This window comes from Propithecus coquereli, unplaced genomic scaffold, assembly GCF_000956105.1.
Source record: "Propithecus coquereli isolate 6110/MARCELLA unplaced genomic scaffold, Pcoq_1.0 Scaffold409, whole genome shotgun sequence".
In the NCBI taxonomy this organism is placed as follows: domain Eukaryota; kingdom Metazoa; phylum Chordata; class Mammalia; order Primates; family Indriidae; genus Propithecus; species Propithecus coquereli.
In genome coordinates this window covers 512,188-537,341 of record NW_012149830.1, presented here as the reverse complement: position 1 = coordinate 537,341, position 25,154 = coordinate 512,188, and the positions used below count along the sequence as shown (strand labels likewise).

General features: G+C 49.2%; 1 protein-coding gene across 3 annotated transcripts in view; it reads left to right on the top strand.

The window, feature by feature from the left end:
- The window catches only part of SLC43A2 (solute carrier family 43 (amino acid system L transporter), member 2), a 37,763-nt gene that overhangs the window by 4,589 nt on the left and 8,020 nt on the right, over positions 1 to 25,154 (top strand). For all 3 annotated transcript variants that reach the window (XM_012653055.1, XM_012653054.1, XM_012653056.1), the window contains 7 exons: positions 5,287 to 5,494; positions 7,269 to 7,324; positions 8,293 to 8,369; positions 21,251 to 21,343; positions 22,748 to 22,881; positions 22,965 to 23,167; positions 23,580 to 23,726. In XM_012653055.1, the coding sequence (XP_012508509.1) occupies positions 5,349 to 5,494; positions 7,269 to 7,324; positions 8,293 to 8,369; positions 21,251 to 21,343; positions 22,748 to 22,881; positions 22,965 to 23,167; positions 23,580 to 23,726 (856 nt within the window). In that variant the 5' untranslated portion in view covers positions 5,287 to 5,348. The remainder of the gene's footprint in view (positions 1 to 5,286; positions 5,495 to 7,268; positions 7,325 to 8,292; positions 8,370 to 21,250; positions 21,344 to 22,747; positions 22,882 to 22,964; positions 23,168 to 23,579; positions 23,727 to 25,154) is intronic.

Genomic DNA, 25,154 nt, shown 5'->3' with positions numbered 1-25,154 from the left:
TTTTTAACATCCAACCTTTCTATATTATTGCTGTGAATATGACTGTTTTGAATTTTTCCCTTCAGTTTATTTGGAATTTTTAAAAAATTTGTAGCAAAGAGTAAGGGGGTCTAAAGGCTTGTGCGGACAGCCTCAGGATGTGTCTCAGAGAAGGGCTTATGCCCTTGGCTGTCCCTACCAACCTAGCCTTCCTCCTCGTTTCGTGACCTAATTTCCCTCACACACGTCCATTGGGCCCCCCTCCCCCCGGTTTCTTGGTGTCTCATGAAGGTCCTGTCCAGCTTGCGCTGGCTTTCAGGGGCCTCATGGGAGGGTCTTGGGGCAGTTGCATTCCCATGCCAATATTAAGGGCCACCTGGTGTTGCCCCTAACACTGTGTGACAGCCTTTTCCCTCTGAGGCGTGACATGCCTCTAACCAGGTAGGCCAGTGTCAGCACAGCCTAAAGGTTAAGAACAGGAGCTCCAGGATCTCACAGTCTGCATTCAAGTCCAGCTTCCCCATGGATCATCTATGAGACCTTTGGCAAGTGACTTACCTGCTCTGACACTCCCTGTATCTTGTGGAGAATATGGGGTAGAGGTAAGAGGGTGCTAAATGTCACAGGAAACGGAAAGCATTGAGCACAGAAGCCAGCACACACAGGCGCTCTGCAAACGGCAGCAGCTGCTGCTGCTGCTGCTGCTGCGACCACAGCTAGGGGGCTAGGCCCTGGTCAGCCCAGGACGGCCTCTGACTGTGTCCTATCTCTTGTTTGCTCTGTGTCTGAGCCGACCTCTCACCTACATCTCCCCTGCTGGACTGAGATGCTGCTTCCTGTTGCCGGATAGACTAAGGATTTGAGAGAGACAGGAGATCCTGGGGCAGGGCTGTCCAGGGGCCCGCACCCTGAAGTGGGGGGACTCAGAGAGCAGGCTGTCAGAGATGGGGCTGCTTAGGAATTTACAGGGGACCTCAAGCTACTTGCCACCCGGCCCGCGCAGGCATCATCCAGCCAGCTGTGCTGGAGGCTCCCCGCTCCCTTCATTTCTGTGGGGTGGGGGAGGCCCCTCTTTGACCTGGGGAGGCTTGGGGGAGTCCGAGTGGGGTCACAGCTCCCTCTTTTCTCTCCCCTGCTTTCTCTGTAAAGATTTTTTTGTTTGCGAGTCTTCTGTAAGTAGGGCCGAACAGTGCAGGGCATTGTTCTTTCTTTCCTGGCCCTGGGTCTCCTCCGAAGCAGCCTTATTCCTGTTCCTGGCACACTCTGGCCACACCAGCTCCTTGCCTGTCTTCCTGGTTCACCTTCCCTGGCTGGGCTGGGCCACTCTGGCCGCCTACTAAGGAGGCATCTGTTTTTTTTTTTTTTTTTTTTTTTTGAGACAGAGTCTGGCTCTGTTGCCCGGGCTAGAGTGAGTGCCGTGGCGTTAGCCTAGCTCACAGCAACCTCAAACTCCTGGGCTCAAGCGATCCTCCTGCCTCAGCCTCCCGAGTAGCTGGGACTACAGGCATGCGCCACCATGCCCGGCTAATTTTTTATATATATATATTTTTAGTTGTCCAATTAATTTCTTTCTATTTTTTCGTAGAGACGGGGTCTCGCTCTTGCTCAGGCTGGTCTCGAACTCCTGACCTTGAGCGATCCATCCGCCTCGGCCTCCCAGAGTGCTAGGATTACAGGCGTGAGCCACTGCGTCCGGCCGAGGCAACTGTTTAATAAGCAGGTATAGGCGGGAGCAGAGCCTGCTGGGCTGGGTGAGGGCTGAGCTCTGGGCCGTGAGCGGAGCAGCACTTCCTGGGTGCTTATCTGTTTTTGTCTCTTTCCTGGCCCACGGTGGCCCAGGTGGGAGCAGAGGGAGAGGAGCAGCCTAGGTGTGACTGTGTTTGGGCATCTGCTGGGTCTGCGATTAGTGTGGGCTGTTTACTGCCAACAGAGCTTCTGGGCTCACCAAAGGTTTCCTTCCCTGCAGGAGTGAGGGAGAGTCTCAAATTACTCCGCAAGCAGACAAGAGAAGCCACTCAATCCCCCCCAACCCTCAGGCTCATCTGTTGCTGTACATCATTGCCTGAGGAAGGAGGGCAGAGGGCCAGGTGTCCCCATTGGCAGGCATTTGTTTAAGGAAAGAAGGACTTAGCATGCCAACTGCAGAAGAATGCAGAGGACTCTCTAGCCCAGGGGCCAAGCGGCATGGGTACGATAGAGTCTGGAAGGTGACTTAGGACAACTTAAGGCTGATTATGTTGTCACTAGCTTAAATCTACGTTGCAGTTCACCCCCACAAACAGGCTTTCAGAGAGGGTAATGGGAGATCCGCATGCACAGTAAGACTCAGGTCATGTAAGTAGCTGTCCATCAAAGTGGTTCCATAATGACATCTGAACCACGGGGAGGTTCCTATCCGGACACGATGAAACAAGACCCAGACCATAACCATGGTCTCTTATGCTATGACACAGGGTCCAGTCATCTGTGGCATATATATCTTGCTCTGTAAACCTATATCTTGCTCTTGCTCTATAATTCTATCTTGCTCCCCCTTAATAAATTTCACCTCGTGCTTGCCTTAAAAAAAAAAAGAAAAAAGGGAAAGAAGGCTGGTGGCCTAAAGTGCAAGCTCCCTGCTCCTGTATGTAGTGGCAGTGAAAGATGAGAAGGACAGATACCCTTGCCTCTACCCTAACATCTCTCCTCAAGAGCCCCCCGGTCTAGTTACAGGGGTGACCAGATCTCTAAACAATTTAATATATTTCCACCCCTATCCCCACTTCTAAAAAATTAGGGAGACTGCCTTGGGTACAATGCCTTGGGGTTTTATATTCTGTCTCAATGAGAAGAGTCATGGATTTAGAGATGCAGCTGTGGTTCCTCTCTGCGGTGACTGGGGGGTGGGGTGGTGCTGGTGTCTCTATGCAAAGGCAGTGCTGCCTCATTCACTCCGTTCCTCGCCCCCTACAGCTCCCTGCTTGCAGCAGTGCCTGCGGCACCCCAAGCCCTGAGTTATTCCGCATCCCCCAGTGTAGTAACTGGCTCCAGACCCTGCATGGCCATGATGAGGTCTCACGAGCCAGCCATCCTGGGCCCTGGAGTGCCCTCTCCACCTGTCCACTCTGTCGCATCTGGGCTGGTTTGCTCATATCTGCATGTTGACCTGGAAATGTCCATTGCTGTGTAGAGACCCTGTTCCCCCGACTTCAGATCCAGTTCCTATTGCTACTGGCAGAGCTGACATCTGAAACCAGCACCAACCTGGGAAGCCACCCTGCCTTTCCAGAAGCCGCTCCACAGTGGATAAGCAGCTCAGGCCTGTGGGCTGGGGCAATGTGTGTGACAATTCTGAGCTGGATGTTAAGGGTACAGGCCATGTATTTTGCTGCCAGCGTGGTGGGGCCTCTTTTAGAAAACAGAGAAAGTGGTGGGGGTGGGAATCTGGCTGGTTAGGTTTGTTTCTGTGGTTTCAGGTGGTTGACCTTGTGGCTATAATCTCCTTAAATCCCCTCTGTATTCGACTTGGTTCTGTATGTCCTACTGTCATTCCTCTCTCTTGATCCTTTCGGCCATTGTCATCTGCTTCCATTTTTCTATTCATTAAATAAAGAGCTACTATGGGCCAGAACCTGGGTGAGAGGCTGGGGACACAGAAGGGACTAAAGCACAATCCCTGCCCTTCGGACCTCACAGCCCAGTGGGAGATGAGACGTGTCTTCACGCTGGCACACACATGGAGGATTGGGCTCCCAGTTCCTGCGCCCACCTCTGCTGCCAGCTGGTTGTACCATTACCTCTGTCCTGAGCCTCCAAAAACTGTAATAATAATAATAATAACTTTTAGCTATTATTTATTGAGCGGTTTTTATGACCTCTAGAATGTTATCTGGATTTTCTCATTTACCTTCCCCCAAATTCTAGGAGGTAGACATTATTATTATTATAATATGCCCATTTTACAGATAAGGAAGCTGAGATAGACGGAGGTTATATAAGTTGTAAGTGAATGGAGGAACCAAAATTGAAACCCAGAGGCCAGGTCCCAGCACCACACTCTCAGCTAGCATGCCCCGAGCAGGGCTTGTTGGTCAGAGGTTGGCATATGGCATGATTCACCCCACGGGTGTCATTTTCAGCGACCTTGGGGCAGCCCTGAGAGGCCTGAGCAAGCCTTTGCAGACCTCAGCTTTACAGCCCTGGCGCCAGAGGGCTGCAATTGGGAGGCAGGCAGTTATCTGGAGGAAAGTATTTCTTGACTCTCCCAGTGTGACCTCGCATCTAATCAAAGTCTGCTCCTGTCTCTGCAGGATTAGTCAGCATCTCTTAACTAGCAGTCCCGGTGAGAAGAGTTCCTCAGCCGCCCTGCCAGCCCTTCTTCCCTGCTCCCACCCTCAGCTGCCACAGCACTTTTCTCTCTCTTTTTGTGTTGTTTCAGTGCTGGGTGGACTTTGGAGGGAGCCCTTAAGGGCTGGGATTACAACGCAGGTGTGGCTGACACATCAGGCTGGGAGGCTCGGCACCCAATGGGGTCTGAGTGTGGTCACAGGGGACAGCAACGCAATGACCCCGGTCAGAAAAGTAAGAAAGGTGCACCTCCATGTGTGAAAGCAAATAACTTTGGTTGATAAAATAACCTTTCCAAAGAGGTTCTAAGACATAGTATATGTGGCAGTTGATGCTGTGAAAATATCAGGGGGAGAAAGTGGCATGTGGCCTTCTGTGTTTGAGAGGGTAACTGTACCTACCAAGAGAGGAGGCAGGGAGGCCCACTCAGTCTTTCCAAACTGACCGAGGAGGACCAGGGTGTTGTAGTGAGACCAGCAGCTTGTCCTTCCCAAGTGGTCTAGGTCTGTCTCCATCCTGGCTATAGTCTGTCTCATGGACAAAGCTGTTGAGAAGGTTCTAGCCAGCCTGGGGCCCCACAGCCAAGGCTGGGTCCTGAGGTCTACTGTTCCAGGGTGCAGGGTACTCTAGAATGGGAATCCCAACCTGGGGCTCATCAGTGCTTTAAGGGACACATGAAGCCCCTGAAACCGTGGACAAGACTTTGAGCACACTTTCTGGGGAGCAGGAACACAGCTTTCTTTATTGGATTCTCCAAAGGGTCCATGACTCCCACAAAAGTTAAAAACCTCTGTATTTTTGCTCCAGGGGGCTGGAGCCAAATGGACATCCAAGCCTGCTGTGGGGTGGCCTGACACTCAAGGGGTCTAGAGCCAGCCCTGGCATTCCCAGTGGGGTGGCTCTGAATGTGCACCTGCCCCTCTGATCTTTGGGAATCTCTGCCATGACGCTGAGGTCAGGTTTCCCTCCCTTTCTACACAGAGAATGTCACCAATGGCACGGTGTGGGACACGGCAGAGCCGGAGCACAAGGTGGTGAGCTGGATGAATGGCTGGCTCAGCTGCCAGGCCCAGGAAGAGATGCTGAATTTGGCCTTCACTGTGGGCTCCTTTCTGCTCAGCGCCATCAGCCTGCCCCTGGGCATCGTCATGGACAAGTACGGCCCGAGGAAGCTTAGGCTGCTGGGCAGGTCAGTGCGGTTCCATCGGGGTGGGCAGATGGGCCCCCAGGATGAGTTCCCTGCTGTCAGCTTCCTAAATGCCTGCCCAGAGTGGGGTTCCTACCCCAACTGCCACCGAATCTGTAGTTACTGTGATCTGCGCAATGTGCTGTGTGGGAAAAGCACAGGACCTCAGGCTTACCTGGGAGGCTCTGGAGTTGCTTGTCATTAAGAACACTGGTTTCCAAAGTCTGTTTGACCTTACATCTCCACTAGAAAAAAAGATTTTTTTTTGTTTGTTTGAGACAGATTCTCACTCTGTTGCCCAGGCTAGAGTGCCGTGGCATCAGCCTACCTCACAGCAACCTCAAACTCCTGGGCTCAAGCAATCCTTCTGCCTCAGCCTCCTGAGTAGCTGGGACTACAGGCATGTGCCACCATGGCCGGCTAATTTCTTATATATATATTTTTAGTTGTCCGGCTAATTTCTTTCTATTTTTGGTAGAGATGGGGTCTTGCTCTTGCTCAGGCTGGTTTTGAACTCCTGACCTCAAGTGATCCACCCGCCTTGGCCTCCTAGAGTGCTAGGATTACAGGCGTGAGCCACCACGCCCAGACTAGAAAAAAAGATTTTCAACGTGTACCTCTGATGTAAGCACGTGGAATTATAAATGATATATGTGTATGCCATTTTTAATGTTTTATGTGCTTTTTGATACATATGCAACAATATAAATGAAAATGGATGACATTAAAAATTACAACATAGAAGTCCTAATACACTGGGACCCTCATGAATCATCTTGTGCACCCCCCACCAGGGTGCCAGAGTGTGTGTCCCTGGTCTAGTCTCGGTTGGTCAAGGTGGCTCACACCTGTAATCCCAGAACTTTGGGAGACCAAGGTGGGAGGCTCGCTTGAGCTCAGGAGTTCAAGACCAGCCTGAGCAAGAGGTAGACCCCATCTCTACAAAGCATAAGAAAAATTAGCTAGGTGTGGTGGCACATGCCTGTAGTCCCAGCTACTTGGGAGGCTGAGGCAGGAGGATTGCTTGAGTCCAGGAGTTTGAGGCTGCAGTAAGCTATGATTGCATCACTTCACTCCAGCCTGGGTGACACAGCAAGACCCTGTCTCTTAAAAAAAAAAAAAACAACAAGAACAAAAACCAAAACCTCTAGTCTGCCAAATTTAGGGTCAGTTCCCTAAGCAGCTGGCTCTCTCAGGCCAGGGTCCTCCTCAGCCCAGTTCCCAGTGGGAATGGTCACCTTGCAGGACAGTGGTTTGCAGTGAGTGAGACCTGTGCCTGTGAAGGGAGTGGGTGAAGGATCAGCTCCAATTCACTCTTCAGAGCTGAGGAGGCCTTGGTCCCCAGGGCAGAGCCAAGTGGAGGGGATTCGGGAACAGCCACTCATTGTGCCCATGCCCGGTGGGGTTTTGTCCATCCCTGGCTAAGGGCATAGGAACCTGAGGAAGGAGTGGTTCCCTTTCTCACTTCGGAGACTTGGCTGCCTCTGGTCTGGGGGTAGGAGAGGGCAGTGCAGTGTGGTGTTTGTAAGATCTGGCTTTGGAGCTTGAATTCCAGCTTAACCACTTACTAGGTAAAAGATCTTGGAGAAACTAGTTTTAGTTTTATTTTTTTATGAGATTTATTTGTCTCATCAGTAATTTGGGGCCAATTATTCTCCTTAGAATTGTTAATTAAATGAAATAATGCATGTAAATGTTCTGAAAATGATAACATATTAACAATAACAATGAGTAATGTAGGGATAATAAGTAGTGCACTATTTCTGCTTGGTTTTAGTGCCTGCTTTGCTGTCTCCTGCTTGCTGATTGCATATGGAGCAAGTAACCCAAACTGTGAGTACACTTTTCCTCCACCCTTTTGTCAGGGGCTGGGGAGAGATTGCCCAGAGGTGCTCCCAGGCTCACCTGCTCTTGGATGCTATACTAGGCCTGGTGCTCGCTGTTCAAGTTAGAGAGGACACCTAGTAGGCCTTCACTCAGTTACTTATCTGAAATGAATGGCTGGATCAGAGAGCAACTAACTGCCCCAGACAGAAGTCTGACAGAAGCTCCTAGGGTGTGTGAAACTCTCATCACCAAAGCAAGTCAGTCCCTGATGAGAGACAAGTTCTGACAACCAGGCCAAGGCTGGGTGTGGTGGCTCATGCCTGTAATCCCAGCATTTTGGGAGGCCAAGGTAGGAGGGTTGCTTGAGCCCAAGAGTTCGAGACTAGCCTGGACAACATAGTGAGACCCTGTCTCTAAAAAAAAAAAAAAAGATAAAAAAATTAAAAAGAACCAGGCCAGCTGCAGGAGCACAGGCGTGGTCCTCGGTGTGTTGCAGAAGTTGTGAGCTGAGTCCTCTCAAGGCAGCCCAGGCCAGTACTTTAAGGATGGATTAGAAGCCACCTGGTCCACCACCCTGTTCGGGTGGAGCTGTTGCTTCAAGGACTTTTAGAACAAACACCAAAATAAGACTTGAGTTTTACCAAAATCTTAGGCAGGTTCATCTACTGATTTTCAGGAATCTGTATTTTTGGTTTCAGTGAAGCAGCTTCTTTAGAGCTCTTGCTTGCTGCTAATGTTAATGGAGAAAGGAGGACAGGTATGCACCTTTTGCAAGAGGCTAAGCGCTGTGAAATAGGCAAGAGGAAGAGGCTGTTCCAGCTCTCCAGGTGTCAGGCACTAACCAGCCCTGATGACTTTTCATTCATTCAGCCTGCACTTGCTGGGAGCCTGCATCATGTAGGCACTGGGCCCATGCCTGGCCTCCCTGAAGCCCAGCTGTGGTTCCCACTTATGAGCTTTCTGTTTCCCTACAGCTCTCTCAGTTCTCATCTTCATCGCCCTGGCTCTGAATGGCTTTGGCGGGATGTGCATGACCTTTACCTCATTAACAGTAAGTATCGATTGTTTTTAAAGAAGATCTCTAATTCAGTCATCTGCTTGTGAATTTGGGGCCGTTTCCATTGGTTTCCATTTCCTTGCCTTCCATTCGCCATCATGTGCCTGGACGTCCCAGGTGGCAGAGGGGCTGCCGGTGAAGCGGCCTGGCAGTAGAGCTAGTGGTCGCCTCCCAAGCTGGCAGGTCCTGTAGGCAGCAGGGCATGGCTCTCAGAGTGACCTGGTTCCTGCCTTCTGACCCAGGCTTTGGCACTGAGGAAGCAGCTCATAGCCACATGCCCAGGGAAGACAGGAGCAGGGAGACAGAAAGCTGCTGCCCACTTCCTTTTCTTGTTTTCCATGTCACCAGAGTCTCTGGGCGATTTGGTTAACAGCACAGACTAAAAACAAACCTCCCTTGGAATCGCCCCAGCCCTAACCATTACCTTTGTCTACAACTGAATGAAAAATCCCCTCTCTTCTTAGTTTCCTAAATGCCAGAGTACAGACAGCCCTTCTGGGCAGGGAGATGTTTCCTCAGGATACTGAGCACCCCTTATCTGGAGCACCAGGACATCACAAAATGGGCTTCTTGTTGAGGTGGGGGGTGGGGAGGCTGAAGGAAGGTACAGGTTGAAAGAAAGAAAGTCAAAGGAACCAAAAAGTCTTCCCCAGAGGGAGGAAGGGAGGTCGGGCAAAGGTGCCATTCAGAGTTGGCCATCGGGAAAGAAGTATGAGTAGTAGGCTCTTCAGAGAGACTTCTGTCCAGCAGGGAAATCTTGCCTGCCTCAGTTTATCTGTGAAAAAGGAAAAAGTGTTAAAGACATAATACCTACCATAACTACTTTCAGTGCACTCTGGTTTCTGATTTCTCTTTCCACTAAGACGTCAGGAGTGGCACTGTTGCAGGGGAGTTGTTCAGCTTTGAGGGAGCTCTGGGGACTTCTGGTCCTCTTCTAAGGAGCTTGTCGAGGTCCTGGAATCTCCACAACCCCGCCTGTAGGCAGCGAGCCAGCGGCCAGGCCCAGTGTCTTTTCTGTCACCTTTCCTACACTTGCCTTGTTAGCTTCGTCCTGGCGGAAAGGATTGACTGTCTGGGTCTAGATCTATAGAAATGGCGAGTTCAGTGACATCCGTGTTAGGTGAGGAGAGCATGGCACAGGGTGGCATGTCTGGTATGCGCACAGGGTGGGTGTCCACAGGGCGTGGATGACACGCATAGATCTGGGAACGCCAGTTGCTTTGTTTCTGCCGTGCCGGGTAGATTTCCTTTGCACTCTTTTGGGCGTTTTGATTTTGATTTTTTTTTTAACCAGGTAGATTTAAAAGGAAAATGGATACATTCTCCTTCTCTCAAATTCCCAGAGGAAAACAAATTTCGAAACTGTGAAAAGTATGTTCAAACTGTCAAAAGCACACAAATTCTATTAAGTTGTGTAAACTGGGAAACAGGGAGTCCTAGTTCTGTTTGTTCTTTATAGCGTGAAAACCACCAACGCTTTCATCATGGGGAAAAATAAAAGCTGGTGTCACCCCTGTTATTTCAGTCATGCTATGCCTCTGTCATGGCAGGTCTGAATTTCAGGGATGAAAGAATGAGATGGCCCTTGAACCTGAGGAGTTTACACTCCGAAATCCAGCAAGATGCTCTGTTGAAATAAAGTATAAGATAAATGGGTAAAAACCACCGTACTATGAATCCCCTTTAAGAAACCCTTTAAAATGAACTGTGTGGTTGTTGCCCAAGAAACTTTTAGGAAAGACTAATAGGCCTGTACTCCTTTGTCTTCCCTTTCCTTTCTTTTTTTTTTGAATTGGGTAGTGCTCAGAATAAGAGATTCAGAATGCTCCTTTTCTTATTTTTTATGATTGTAAAATAAAAATGTTTTTGTTTTAAAAATTTAACATTTTGAGAAATATAATCGTAAACTAAAATTCTATCAGTCTACCTTCAGAGTTCAGAATAGATTTCTTCAGTATATTTTCTTAATCTTCATATAACAATGTTTTTCTTTTCTTTTTTTTTTAAAGAACTGTTATAACTTGCCTATTTCACTTCATGTATGTTTTACATCTTTTCCTGTCAGTACTTAGAGATCTGCCTTATTATTTTAAACTCTAGAGATCTACCTTATGTTAAACAGTTCCATACTATTCCTTAATATAGATGTGCCATAATTTATTCAACCAGTTTCCTACTAATGGACATTTGGGTCGGTTTCCAATTTTTACAATCTATGAATGCTGCTGATGTGAATATCCCTGTACATGTATTTCTGTAAAATAAATTCCTGGAAGTGGAATTGCTGGGCTACAGAATGAGCATGTTTTCAAATTTAAAATGTACTGTTAAATGGTCTAGAAAGGTTACTTGCTGATACAAGCCTACCAGCATGTAAGAGAGCCTTTTTCTCCCTACCCCCTCTAACAGCATATCATTCGCCTTTTAAACATTAGCCAGTCTGATCTGGTAAAAAATGATATACCATGATTTTTCAAATGTCTTTAATTATTAGTGAGGCGGAGCGTCCTTTCACCTCTTTATTTGTCATTTGTGTTTCTTCTGTGAATTGCTTCTTTGTGTCATTTGTGTATTTTTCTACAGTGTTCTTTATCTCTCTCTCTTTTTTTTTTTTAAGTGATTTGGAAGAGCTCTTTCAAATACAAAGAAACTAATTCTCTTTCTGGGTGAGCAAGGGATCTTACCCTAGGGTTGTTAGGTCTCTACATGGTACATGAATAGGCTCCAGGAGGGCTGCACAGCCCCTGGGAATGGTATGCACACAAGTCGTGTGTATGTGCTGCTCAGCTGTGTCTGTCTTGGCGGAAGGTCCATTGCTTTCATCAGCCCCCAACAGGTATGTGTGAAGGCTAAAAACCACCTGGCAGGAGCATTTCTATTAGCTCCTTGCTCTCCCACAGAGAGGCAAGAGGCTACACAGGCCCCACAGTGACCAGGCAACAGAATCGCCTGACCACCATTCAAAGCATTTGGTTACCAGGGATCTGTCTAGGAGAGTCTGGAGGCTTGTCCACTGTCCCCATTCTTGGATCTAGACCAGGGGGTCAGCAAACCACCACTCCCAGGCCAAATCCAGACCATGCCTGTTTTTTTTTTTTTTTGATTTTTCAAGAATATTTTGAGATGGAACGTCACTATGTTGCCCAGGCTTGTCTTAAATTCCTGGGCTCAAGCGATCCTCCCACCTCAGCCTCCCAAGTAGCTGGGACAACAGGCGTGCACCACCACACCCAGCTAATTTTTCTATTTTTAGTAGAGACAGGATCTTGCTCTTGTTCAGGCTGGTCTTGAACTCCTGAGCTCAAGCTATCCTCCCGCCTCGGCCTCCCAAAGTACTAGGATTACAGGTGTGAGCCATCGCCCCCAGCCATATCACCTGTTTTTGTAAAAGAAGTTTTATCAGAGCATAGTCATGACCATTTGCTTACGTATTGTCTATGGCTGCTTTTGTGCTGTAACAGCAAACTTAAGTAGTTGTGACAGAGACCATGTGGCTTGCAAAGCCTAAAATATCTACTATCTGGCCCTTCACATAAAAAAAACTGCCAGCCCTTGGTCTAGAGGCCCTAAGAAGCTGCAAAGTCACCATTCCCTGTCTGAGGGCAGGGGCTGACACACACTCCCAACCCCCACCCCCACCCCTACCCCCTCTAGTTGCACAGGCCAGCTCTTTATGTACTTTCTAAGTCATCTCTTTCCTGCTCCACACCCCTGGCCTGCAGAGGTCTCCTTGGATATTCCCCTGTCCCATGAGGCCTCTGATGAGGGCTCTAGCACCTACTCCTCTTGAGAACAGACCCTGAAAGAGAAATGAGACGCAGGTCAGCGAGGACAGGGCCAGAGCGGTTGGGCAATGTTCTTGGGCTGACCAAAGCTTCTGCTGAGCAGCGCTGAATCTCACTCTGACACCGCCCAGGCCTTTAAAAAGCAGAACTGTCAGGATCAGCTTCCAGAGACGCCTAGCTATCAGCACAATGGCACTTTCTGTTTGTGTCTCCCACCCATGTTCTAATTTTGGGGACAAAGGAGTCTTCAGGATTGCCTTTAGGAGCTTCATAAATCTAATCTCCTACAACTGCTTTGGGGCTATAGATAATTGCTCCCTGATAACCTAGGAATTTGGGGGAATGTGTTGCCATGGAAGCCTTAACTTGGGGACTTTCTCGGTCCCAAGGGGTTTTGTGTTGCAGGGGCTGTGAGCTATTGCTCCATTGGTGGAGAGGGGGCCCCAGGTTGGCAAAATGCCTTTCCTCACAGTCTGGGAGGAGATGGCCGATAGCCCTCCTCACAGAGCCTGTGAGGTCTGCGCTCACAGGTGGCTTCCTCCTCCAGAGTAGAGGCTCAGAGGGGCAAGGGTGGATCTCATGCCAGGTGACCTGGGCCAGTGTGTGGCATCCTTGGAGGGCGGGTGCCAGGTCACGCCATGGGTACAGAGCCCTCCCCACGGTGTGGAGCCGCAGCCGCTCCCCTGGACATCTGGACGGCACACTCTGGTCTGTTTGCCCAGTGCCTTACGTTTGTACAGCCCTTTAACTCGCTTCATCAGCTGGAGCACAAACACCGGCTGGCGACCGAGGCGGCGTCTTTGGGTCGCCACCCCACAATCCGGGGCCGGGGTTGCTTAGAGATGGGAGCAGATGCAGCCAAAATTGTGAACATATCTTTTCCACTTCATTACTCTGACCCCTGTCAGTGTGGGCGGGTCAGAGAGTTCTCAGCTGAAACCCTCACAGAAAAGGGGTTACACAAGTTGCCAGACTCCTTAATGAAAAATTTCTCTGTGGGCTTTTCCCATCCAATTCATATGAAGTCTGACTTTAAACCTGAGGAAGAAATGGTCCCATGGGAGAGGGGATCTGAGTTTGAAGCAAACAGAATACACATCCCTCTTCAAATAGCTGAGAGAAGGGCAGGGGAGCGAGTGCCCCCAGAGAGGGGAGAGGGGTTTGGCATTTCTGCTTAGTGGACTAAGCCAGGAGAAGGTCCCACCGTGCTTCCCAGCCAGCCCCGCACAGTCCAGGTGCCAGGTGAGCAGGACTGTCCCAGTGCCCAGTGCTGGTTCTGCCTCTCCACCTCCCTCTGTTTCTGTCCTTGGCCTTGGGAACCCAAAGCAGTCAGCTGATTGCCATTGGCTTGGGAAGAATTTGCCCATCGGAGGGTTCTGCCTCATGAATTTGCTCCAGCACGTGACACATTTGGGGTGGACAGAAAGTGCAGTGGCATCAGCAGGGCTAGACCTGGCTGAGAAGGCTGGGGAGGTGGCCGGGGGAGGGGACTGCTTCCTTTCCCACCCCTTCAGTAGTGAAGCAAAAAGGTGACCACAAGGACCTTCTCAGCAGCGTGTGCTGGGAGGTGCCTGGTTGTTTGGGGTTAGGAAATAGCCCAGCTTTGCCGAGTCTGCTTGTCCAGACTGGTACCTGGATCCTGACCTATACAGGCCGTATAGAACTCCGGTTGTGGACACCAGCCACCTGAGGACAAGGCTCCCCTCTGGAAGGGGCCTGAGGGCCAGAGTGCCAGCCCCCACCCACTGCTTAGTTCCCCAGCCCACCCAGGCTACAGGGGCATCTCCGTGAGGGCCAGGGTGTGCCCCTGGGGCTGGTGGACGCAGGAGGCCATGGATTTGCAAAGTCAATGCCAGGGGTGTTTCACAGTGGCCCTCTGTCCCTGTCTGCCAACAGTCCCACAACCTGCCCCCAAGGGGGACAGCCAATCCTTACTGTCACGGGGCCTTGGCCTCTGGGGACTCTTGTGCAGTGGCCGGACAGTTCTCTGTGGCCAGCATGCCAGGGGAGGGGCCTGCAGCTGCCTTTTTCCCCTCGGGGAAGGTCACACAGCCCGGCCTGTTTATGGTACAGCTGAGGGGCTGAGAGGGATGAGTCATAGGCTTCCCCTGTGAGTGAGGCCTCAGGGAGGCCAAGTAGCCCAGGCCAGCAGGGTGGGTTTTGCCCACTCCAGCCCCAGTCCTAGGAAGAGGCAACCCTGCCCAAGAAGCAGCAGGGTGACTATGGGAAGCACCCAAGAGCTGGGAGAGGGGTGCGCTCCCCACCTGCGAGTGCAGCTGTGAGTCAGGAAACAGCCTCTGCCGAGTGTTTTCCCCAGCACCTGCCATGTGGCACAGCACCGGTTTCCTACTTGGCAGCAGAGCTGCTTGGTCCCCCTCCACCAGGCCCTTGAGGCCTGCACCAGGGCACCCTGCTCAGCACTCAGCCATGACTCCGTCACTGCGGCTTCTGAGTGGCCATTATGTGCAGCTGAGGCTGGGCGAAGGCAGAAGACAGGAGAGACGTTGAGTGAGGAGGGGCGTCCAGGCCTGTGGGGGAGGAGACCCAGACGTGAAGATGACACGGGGAGAGTCCAACGGCAGATGCACATCCAGTCGGTATGGTCCTGGACCGTGGGGCGGTCGGCCAAGGAAGCCATGGGTGGGTGAGGGCAGGGGCAGATGGTCTAGAAGGAGCATCGGAAGGGATGTAAGGAATCTCTGCAGGGGGAGCACACAGGGTGCTCAATAAGGAACAGGGAAGAGGCTGAGACATGAGGGTGATTGCCTCGGAGCCTAAACTGATGTGTATTTTGGCCAGGGCCATGTGAGACTCCCGAGAGGCAGTGCAGTCTGGTGGCTATGCACACAGGCTTGACCTGGTTTGAATCCCAAATTTGACCATAACTAACTTGGGAGAGTCCCTTGACTTTTCTAATCTTTAAGTTTTATACCCATTAAGTGAGTATAATAAGTGACATATACCTTGTAGGGTTGCTTTGAGGGTTTTAAAGATCATATATAGGGTAAGTGTTAAAAGAGTTGCTATTATTATATGTATTGTTACTTAATAATAAGCAAAATCTGATCAAGCTGCTCTCGGGCACAGCAAATGAGGGAAGTCTCCCCTGCAGGCATGACTGCTCTGGGAGGAAGAGAAGGAAGGAGCCTAAAGGATAAAACTCAAATTAGTATTAGTATTACCATTTAAAAAATAATTAGTGTCCACAGGGAAACCCTTTCTTCTCCTGTGCTTGTTATTCTTTTGTGACCACAGGTTGACTATTGTCAGGATGTTTATGCTTTGGGTTTCACTGCTCAAGGTCATCCTTAATGTTCGTTTCCGAGAGCTTTCATCGGACACAGATGCTACGTAGTCCCTGCAAACTGAAACACACTTTGACTACCTATTTTAGAAGTTCTGTTGGTCAAAAAAGAAGTTGAAGGACAAACTAGGAAACCATACTTACAGAATATTTATAAAGTGTCAATGTCTTTAATATATAAAGAGCCTTCACAAATTCTATATAGAAAGATTAACATCCCCATAGAAAAAAAGGACAAATGAGAAATATAAACAACTGATGTTTAGAATTGTAGAAAAATGTTCAAAGTCATTAGTAATCAAATAAATGTTGTTTTTAAAAATTTCTTTTTTTAATTATGGAAAAATTTAAGTATACATGGTATTAGAGAGAAGAGTATAATGAACTATAATGAACCATGTACCCATCCTGCAACTTCAATAGTTATCAACTCATTGAGATATCATTACATTGAAATGAAAACTGGAGGCAGTTTCATTTCTGCCTCCACCCACCATCCAGTTTATTTTGAAGCAGATATGAGTCTTTGATTCATTTCATCCATATATATAAAAAAGTAAATTTTTTTTTTTTGAGACAGGGTGTCACTCTGTCACCCAGGCTAGAGTACAGAGGTGTCATCACAGCTCACTGCAGCCTCAAACTCTTGGGCTCAAGCGATCCTCCTGCCTCAGCCTCCTGAATAGCTGAGACTATAGGCATGCACCACGATGCCCGGCTAATTTTTCTATTTTTTGTAGAGACGGGTCTCACTCTTGCTCAGGCTGGTCTGGAACTCCTGGCCTTAAATGATCCTCCCGCCTTGGCCTCCCAAAGTTCTAGGATTACAGGCGAGAGCCACCACACCTGGCCAAAAAATTAGGTTTTAAAACAAGGATATTGTTGGCAAATATTAAAAGTGGTGATAACACACAATGCTGGAGAGGCTTCAATGAAGCAGACTCTACACCGCTGGTGGGAGTATCAGTTGGTATAAGTTTTCTGGAAGGCACTTTGGCACAGTATCGCAAAGCCTTAAAAGTTTTGCCTGATGATTCTACTTTTGGGAATTTACCTTAAAGAAATAATAGCTATGTACACATATGTGTATCCTCAAGAATGTTCATTGAAATATTATTTGTAATAAAACATGTAAAGGACCTGAGGTCTAACATCAGAGAAATAATTGCATCTGTTATAGGACCATCCAGATAAGGAAATACTAGGCAGTCATTACAAATTATGTTGAAGAAGAATAGTAAATGATATTAGAAAACATTTATCATATATAAAGTAAAAAAGAAAAGGTTTTTAAAACAATATGTACCATATGTTCTTAGTTATGTTAAAAAGTTGTAGGTGTTTACAAGAAAAAGATTAAAGGGAGATATATGGAAATGGTAACATGGCTATATTGGAGTGGTTTTCCAAATGTTTTACAGTGGACATACATTATTTTTCTAATTAGGAAAAAATCCAATAATTGTGAAATACAAGGAAAGCTATATAGTGTGGTTTGCCCTGAGGCTCTATCCTCCCTTAGCAATGGCCCTGCTGACCAAGATAACATGTTGGGAAAAAGAATATTTTTGGTGATGATGAGAATGTTCCAGGAGGGGAGAGGCAGGGGAGGAAGGAGGGCAGCTGGAAGGCCTATAGGAAAGGTCTCACCCACAGACAGGTGAAAGTCAGCCTCTTCTGCCAGGTTCTGTTCTTTCCTGTCCTGGATCTAGTGCTGGGGAGAAGATTCCAGAAGGTCAGGCGGGGCCATGTGCTTGCCCCAAACCCTGTGGTTCTCTTGGCCTCTAGCCTGGGTTAGGGTTAAGGCATTCTTGAGATTAGGAAGAAAGAAAAGGCCTAGCTAGCAAGCTGTCTGCTTTTCTGGAACATTCCCTAATCTTTTTGAGAAGTTTGAGACACTGTTTGTGCCCAAAGGTGACTGCAGCAACAAAAGTGTTTGCCTCACTTGCCCCTGCACCAGGGAGGCCAGGTTCTTGCCCTCCATCTGCTCTTTTGGTTGGGCTCTAAGTCTTCTTTTGTCCTTTTCTTTCTTTATCTGCCCTGTCTGGTTTAGCATCCCAGGCGGGAATAGTTTCCTCCTTTCACATAAGCAGAACTAATCTTTGGGTTCCCCCAGGGGTGGATATGACCCCAGAGATGCCTTCCCTACAAGGCTGCCTTGCTCGAGTAACCCACATGGAACAGCCCGAATATGTGAGCTTGGGAACTGAGGCATGTCCTTTGAACTGCAGCATACCTGGGAAGCAGGTGCTCAAAGAGTAAGATTGGGCACCTGTAGTGCTCACCTGGGTGTGCCCAGGCACACATGAGCACATCATGTTTCTTTTGTCTCCTGCTAAAAGGAACTTCTGTATGCCCCGGTCCCCCTCCGACCCTCCCTGAGAAGTCTGGAAGGACAAAGGGCCCACTCGGCCTGGGGGCTGGGAGAAGAGCTCTTTTGTGTGCTGGGAATTCTTTGGGGAGCCTGACTGGCCACCTCATCCTAATTCCAGAAGGTGGCCTGATTGACCATACACTATAGATTTGTTCATGTTCCTTTTTAATCCTGGGATCCCAAAACATTTGAAGTCCCTTACTCATGTTTTTTTTTTTTGTTTTTTTTTTGAGACAGAGTCTCATTCTTTTGCCCGGGCTAGAGTGCCGTGGCGTCATCCTAGCTCACAGCAACCTCAGACTCCTGGGCTCGAGTGATCCTCCTGCCTCAGCCTCCTGAGTAGCTGGGACTACAGGCATGTGCCACCATGCCTGGCTAATTTTTTCTATATAGTTTTTAGTTGTCTGATTAATTTCTTTCCATTTTTAGTAGAGACGGGGTCTCACTCTTGCTCAGGCTGGTCTCGAACTCCTGAGCTCAAACAATCCGCCCGCCTCGGCCTCCCAGAGTGCTAGGATTACAGGCGTGAGCCACCGCGCCCGGCCTCCTTACTCACGTTTTTATAACAGCATTATTGAGATATAATTCACATACCATATAGTTCACTTAAAGTGTACAACTCATTGGTGTTTAGTGTATTCACAGTCATATAATCATCACCACAATCAATTGTATCACCCCCAATAGAAATCCTATACCCATTAGAAGTTGCTCCCTATTTACTTACAGTCCTAGGCAAACCACCAATCTATCGTCTCCATAGATTTGCCCATTCTGGACATTTCATATAGATGAAATCATATAATATGTGGTCTTTTATGACTGGCTTCCTTTACTTAGCATTATATTTTCAAGGTTTATCCATGTTGTAGCATGTATCCATAGTGCATTCTTTTCTATGGCCAAATAATGTCCCATCGTATGAATATATCACATTTTGTTTATCTGTTTATCCACTGATGGACATTTAGGTTGTTTCCACTTTTTGACTATTATGAAGAATGCTGCTATAAACATTCATGTATATGTTTTCGTGTAGACATATGCTTTTATTTCTTTTGGGTCTGTACCTAGGAGTGGAATTTCTGGATCACATGGTTACTCTATGTTTATTTTTTTAATTTATTTTTTTGTTTTTTTTTGAGACAGAGTCTCGCTCTGTTGCCCAGGCTAGAGTGCAGTGGCATCAGCCTAGCTCACAACAACCTCAAACTCCTGGGCTTAAGCGATCCTCCTGCCTCAGCCTCCTGAGTAGCTGGGACTACAGACATGCGCCCCCATGGCCGGCTAATTTTTTTTTTCTATATATTTCTAGTTGTCCAGCTAATTTCTTTCTATTGTTTTTAGTAGAGACGGGGTCTCGCTCTTGCTCAGGCTGGTCTCGAACTCCTGAGCTTAAATGATCCGCCCGCCTTGGCCTCCCAGAGTGCTAGGATTACAGGCGTGAGCCACCGCACCTGACCAGTTACTCTATGTTTAACTGTTTGAAGAACTGCCAGACTGTTTTTTAAAGTGGCTGCACCATTTTCCATTCCCACCAATAGTGTATAAGGGTTGCGATTCCTCTACATTCTCACCAGTATTTGTTAGTATCTGACTTTTTTTTTTTTTTTGAGACAGAGTCTCAGTCTGTTGCTCGGGCTAGAGTGCCGTGGCATCAGCCTAGCTCACAGCAACCTCAAACTCCTGGGCTCAAGCGATCCTTCTGCCTCAGCCTCCTGAGTAGCTGGGACTACAGGCATGCGCCACCATGCCCGGCTAATTTTTTCTATATATTTTTAGTTGTCCAGCCAATTTCTTTCTATTTTTAGTAGAGACAGTGTCTTGCTCTTGCTCAGGCTGGTCTCCAACTCAAATGATCCACCCGCCTTGGCCTCCCAGAGTGCTAGGATTACAGGTGTGAGCCACTGTGCCCGGCCAGTATCTGACTTTTTGATTATAGCCACCCTAGTGGATATCAAGTGATAGCTCATTGTGGTTTTGATTTGCATTTCCCTATGATTAATGATGTTGAGCATCTATCATATGTTTATTAGCCACTTGTATATCTTCTTTGCAGAAATATCCATTCAGATCCTTTGCCTATTTTCAAAATGGGTTATTTATCATTTTATTATTGAGTTGTAGGGGTTCTTTATATATTCTAAATACAAGCTCCTTATCAGATATATGATTGATAAAAAATGTTCTCCCATTGTGTGCATTCTTTTCACTTTCTTGATGGTGTCCTTTGAAGCACAAATAAAAAGGCGACCCTTTTAATTTTGGTGATGTCCCTTACTCATTTTTAATTGTGGGTGAAACAGGCAGAAATGATGAGGAACAGGTAAGCAGCCAAGTTCAAACTGCCTCCATTCAGCAACAGTGAATTTGCTTGCAGGTACCCGTGTTCGATTAAACAAAGATGATTCCAGACAAATGTGAGAGGGGAACATTGACTAGGTCCATATAAACAGCCTGAATTCAATGAAGTAGATTGGCGTAGCTCTCCAGGAACAGCTCCCAATGCTAGGGACAGTGTGGGTGTGGATGGGAAACCGTCACAACATGTGGTGCAATCACTCTTGAAGTTAGAAAAGCTATGGCTGGTTCTTTGGGAGAATGTATTTTGCCCCATATCTGTTTGAATCCACAACCCCGTTGTAATAGTTTACCAGGACTGAATTTTTGTGGAATCACTGAGGCTTTAGCTTGAAGTCATATCTAGATGGGTCCTCTCTTGCCCTGCACCCAGCAAGAGCTGATGCGAGATGCCGAGAGTGGCCTCGCTGGGCAGAGGGCCTGAGCCTTTCTCACCACCGGCCTTCTCAGAAGCTGATCACTGGGCAAAAACATCCAGTGGGAAGAGAATCTCCTACCTACACTTAGAAATTCAGAAGCAGGAATCCTAGTATGGCTTCCTTCTCAGCCCTGAGGGAAGTGTAGAATTCTGATTGGCACCTTCCAGAAACCTACCCTCTCAAAACCGAAAGCAGCTTTTGCTGACATCTGGTCCTTCTGGGACGCTGATATTTTTATTTATAAAATGATGCTATTATCCCCAAATAGATTCTTATTTTTAACAGGCTTTCTCCCTGTGAGGGATGCCTGAGGCTCATAACATTGCTCTCTGGCATCTCATTGTAACCCTGCAAAGACAACAAGGCCCCTGGCCTACCCCAGAAAGTCAAACAACTTTGTCTGTATGTCTGGAGTCAATTTCTGCTTTATGTTCCTTCCTTGCTGTCAAAGTCAGTCCAGGAAGGAAAAACTTCAATTAGCAGTAATCCCCCGTGAACTAAACCTGGGTGACTCACACAGGAAGAGGGGCGGGTAAGATAGGGGCCTGACAATGCCTTGATTCTCTGTTCTCCTCCTTCACCTGTCCTCTGTGAGTCTCTCCGCTGAGGTTTCCTTGTTTCTTATCTTTCAGCTGCCCAACATGTTTGGAGACCTTCGGTCCACATTTATTGCCTTGATGATTGGCTCCTATGCCTCCTCAGCAGTCACCTTCCCGGGAATCAAGGTGAGGGTGTGGTTGGCGGGTTTCCAGCACGTCTGTTTTGTAGTAGTGTCTGTGCGGAGGCCTCCTCCAAGGCTTCTCCTCTCTCTGAAGAGAGAAGTAATCGTGGGTGCTGGAGGTGGCCCCTCCCCACCACTCCCACGTGGGCAGGATGCACCTGGGCTTCACAGGAGTGAGAAAAGAAAACCACGGGGCCACGGGGGATGGAAGATTCAAGAGCATCACTGTGGGGCAGTAGCGCAGGCTGCCTGTGCATTTCTGGGCTGGGGTAGGGAAAGGGCAGCGAGTTTGTCTCCAATCCTGAGTCCAGCTCCAGTCTCCCCCGCCCGCAGCCTGTTGTTGTGGCGCTGTTGCTCCCTATTAGCCAAGTTGGTTCCGCTGTTTCCCTCCCAGGCAGATTTGGAGCCTGTGGAAGTCACCCAGGGTTAGGATGAAGCAAACACCTCACTGTCCATTGGTCCCAGCTCCTACCCAAACCCTGTGGCTCTGCCAGGGCTTCCTCGGGGGCTTCTCCCTCTTCTGGCACCAGCATTAAGTGAAAGCCCCTTTTCTCAGGTGTGTGTGGGCTGGTCACCCGGGAATCAAGAGGGTATGAGGTAGGAATCTGGGGCCAGCCATCCTGTGGACTTCCAGGGATTCTCGTGTCCCTGGAGCAAGGAGGACCCTATAAGTTCCCCCTCTTCCTCCTCCCAGTGTCTAACTGCTGCTGTCCTCCCTGGTGAGCTGGGCAGCTGTCTGCCAATACTTTAGGGACTCTCATGTAGCTGCTGGAAATAAACGGTGCTCATGACAATAACAGCTAACATGCTGCCAGACCCTGTGCTGAGCACTCTGCCAGGGTCACACCCACTAGCCCCCCAACACAGTGGGGACACGTGCCAGTGTACAGCCATTTCATAGAGCATCAAAGGGAGGCACATTTGTCTATTCATTCCTTGAGTATTTTTTCGGCACCTACCATGTGTATTCTTCAGGGCTGCGGAGAATCATCCGTGGACAAGGCTAACAGGTTCCTGTTTTCAGGGAGCTCAACTAACACTAGACAAGCAAATGAACCAAGAAGCACAGTCATCTCAGCCAGGGCTGTTCCCTGTGAGCCCGAGAGACAGTGATGTGGTGAGGGTGGTCAGGGAAGGCCTCTCCAACGCGGTGACATCTCGTCCAAATTGGAGGCACAAGGGGTTAATGACATGCCAGGGCCAGATAACCAGCGAGTGCAGGAGAGTTGGGATTATTGGAACCCAGGGTATCTGATGCCCCAAACACTTAGGCTGACAGGGCGGTGCCTCCTCCCGCAGCTCAGCACAGGGACAGCAGGGGCTGCAGATGCCCCCTGCCTGCTGCCCACTCTGGCTTCCCTCTGCTAACCCTGCCCCCTGTCCCACTCTACCCCACTGTGCCTGGCAGCTCATCTACGACTCTGGTATCTCCTTCATCGTCATCCTTGTGGTCTGGGCCAGCTGCTCCGGGCTGGTTTTCCTCAACTGCTTCTTCAACTGGCCTCTGGAGCCCTTCCCGGGGCCGGAGGACATGGACTACTCGTAAGTAGACATGCTCTCTGCCCCAGCCTCTCCCCAGCCAGGGTCCCCAGCAGTGCCAACAGACACTCTCCTGGGGCCCCCAGGGTGAAGATCAAGTTCAGCTGGCTGGGCTTTGACCACAAGATCACGGGGAAGCAGTTCTACAAGCAGGTGACTACAGTGGGGCGCCGTCTCAGCGTGGGCAGCTCCATGAGGAGCGCCAAGGAGCAAGCGGCGCTGCAGGAGGGCCACAAGCTGTGCCTGTCCACCGTCGACCTCGAGGTGAAGTGCCAGCCAGATGCCGCAGGTACCTACCGCATGGCCCCGAGACATCAGTGGGGCCTCCACACCCACACCAGGGCGACGAGGTTTGGGGCATCCAGATCAGGGGCACCCTTGGCGGAGGGCCTAGTGGGTATCCTCTCACTCAACTCTCACTTCTTCCCGAAGGGGAGGCAGCCCACCTGCCCTGCTCTGCCGATGAGCACACTAAGGCTCCGAGGTAAAGGGATCTGCCCAACTCTGGTTTCACGCAGGGTGACCCGACTGCAGATCTAGCACCATGACCCTCACCGGGCCTGTCCTGGAGGTCCCCCTCCTTGCCTCCAGCTTGGGGTGATTTGCACAGCTAATTGAGCACCCCACCCCCACACACCTGGCCCCTGGATGGCAGGTAGGTTGTGCTCCACGGCCCTGAGCCCCGCGCCTTCTCCCCACAGCAGCGCCCTCGTTCATGCACAGTGTGTTCAGCCCCATCCTGCTGCTCAGCCTGGTCACCATGTGCATCACTCAGCTGCGGCTCATCTTTTACATGGGGGCCATGAACAACATGCTCAAGTTCCTGGTCAGCGGTGACCAGAAGACAGGTAGGTGGCCCAGACCCAAGAGTGCTGGTCACTACCCCTGGCCCAAGTCGAGCCTGCCAGCCACCGGCTGGACTGTGTTAGGCTGAGTCAGACCAACAGAGCCGTGAATCGGCAGCACCCAAAGCACTGCTTGCATGTCAGAGCTATTTCATCACAGCCAGTCCCAACTGTTCTTTCATGTCCCCGTCAGGGTTTCCCGGTTTAGGAGGGAGGGAAGGACCAAAATAGCTACATGAGTTTGGGGTGTGGGGTGTGGGGGGGTTGTTTTCCAATGCCCTAGGGGGAAGGTTGACATGTGTGTCTGTAAACGAAAACATGGCACAGAACAGAGTGCTCCGCCTGAGCGTTGCTGAATGACAGCGGGTCAAACCCAACACCATGAATCCCCGGGAAAATGGCAGGGCTGGCCCTCAGGGACCCTGGGTGTCGAGGGGAGGAGGGGTGTCCTGGCGGGAGACTGGTGGGCAGTCTGGCCCACACTGGGATCTGCATCTTGAGCTGCGAGACAGGGCAGGGCAGAGACTTCCTCAGGGTGCGTAATCCAGTCGAGACTTGCTAACTCCAGTAAACAGCACTGATAACCTACATGCCACTTTCCAAAACAGCACAGAACGTCTTCAGCTGATGAGAGCTTTTGATCCCACAAAGAAAGTCGGTACTTCCCCAGGGCCCAAGCTGAGTCAGCTTTAGTCATCCCTGAGCGGGACAAACACATTTGGAAAATCCTTTTTATTGGCAGTCTCACTGGTGTGCAGCTTTTTTTGTTGTTATTGGTTTACTTGTTTTTATCAAGGGGAAGATACCTTAGGCATTGTAAAGAATCAATTATCAGTGTTTAAAGGGGACAAGAAATCCAGTTTTAACAAAAGATGATGATAGCAAAGGGAATCAGATAACATAACCGGTTTTACTGTGAAAATGGGAGTCCGATAGCCAAGCAAAATGGGGAAACAGTGATTTGTCCTGTGCCCTTGCAAAATCTCAGAATGAACACGACAAAGGAAGGCCCTAAGGAACCCGACAGGAAAAAATAACACCTATTTAGCTTTGTTTAGTCCAGCAATGTTCCCCCAAATTTCTACTTCGGGAAACCTTGTTCTGTGTAGCACTCATTAAAATCTGCAGAACACACTTTGGGGAAAGCTGACCTCTAGTGTGTACACACCCTCTGTTGTGAACACTCAGGCCCAGAGTGGTGGAGACCCTGAGGTGTGTAGGGACAGCCTGGCCCTGGCCCTCGGAAGGCAAATCTGCCTGTTGCTGAGTCATGGCCTTTTACTCAAGTTCTCTGAAAAATCTGCTGCTGCCCAGGAGGAATTTTTCCAACTATTTCCTACATTCAAAAAGACAGTTTCAAGAAGTAGAGGAAGTCGGGCCAGGAAGTTTGGTCTGTGGCGGCAGGGCATTGGTTTTCCCCATCCTGCTCCT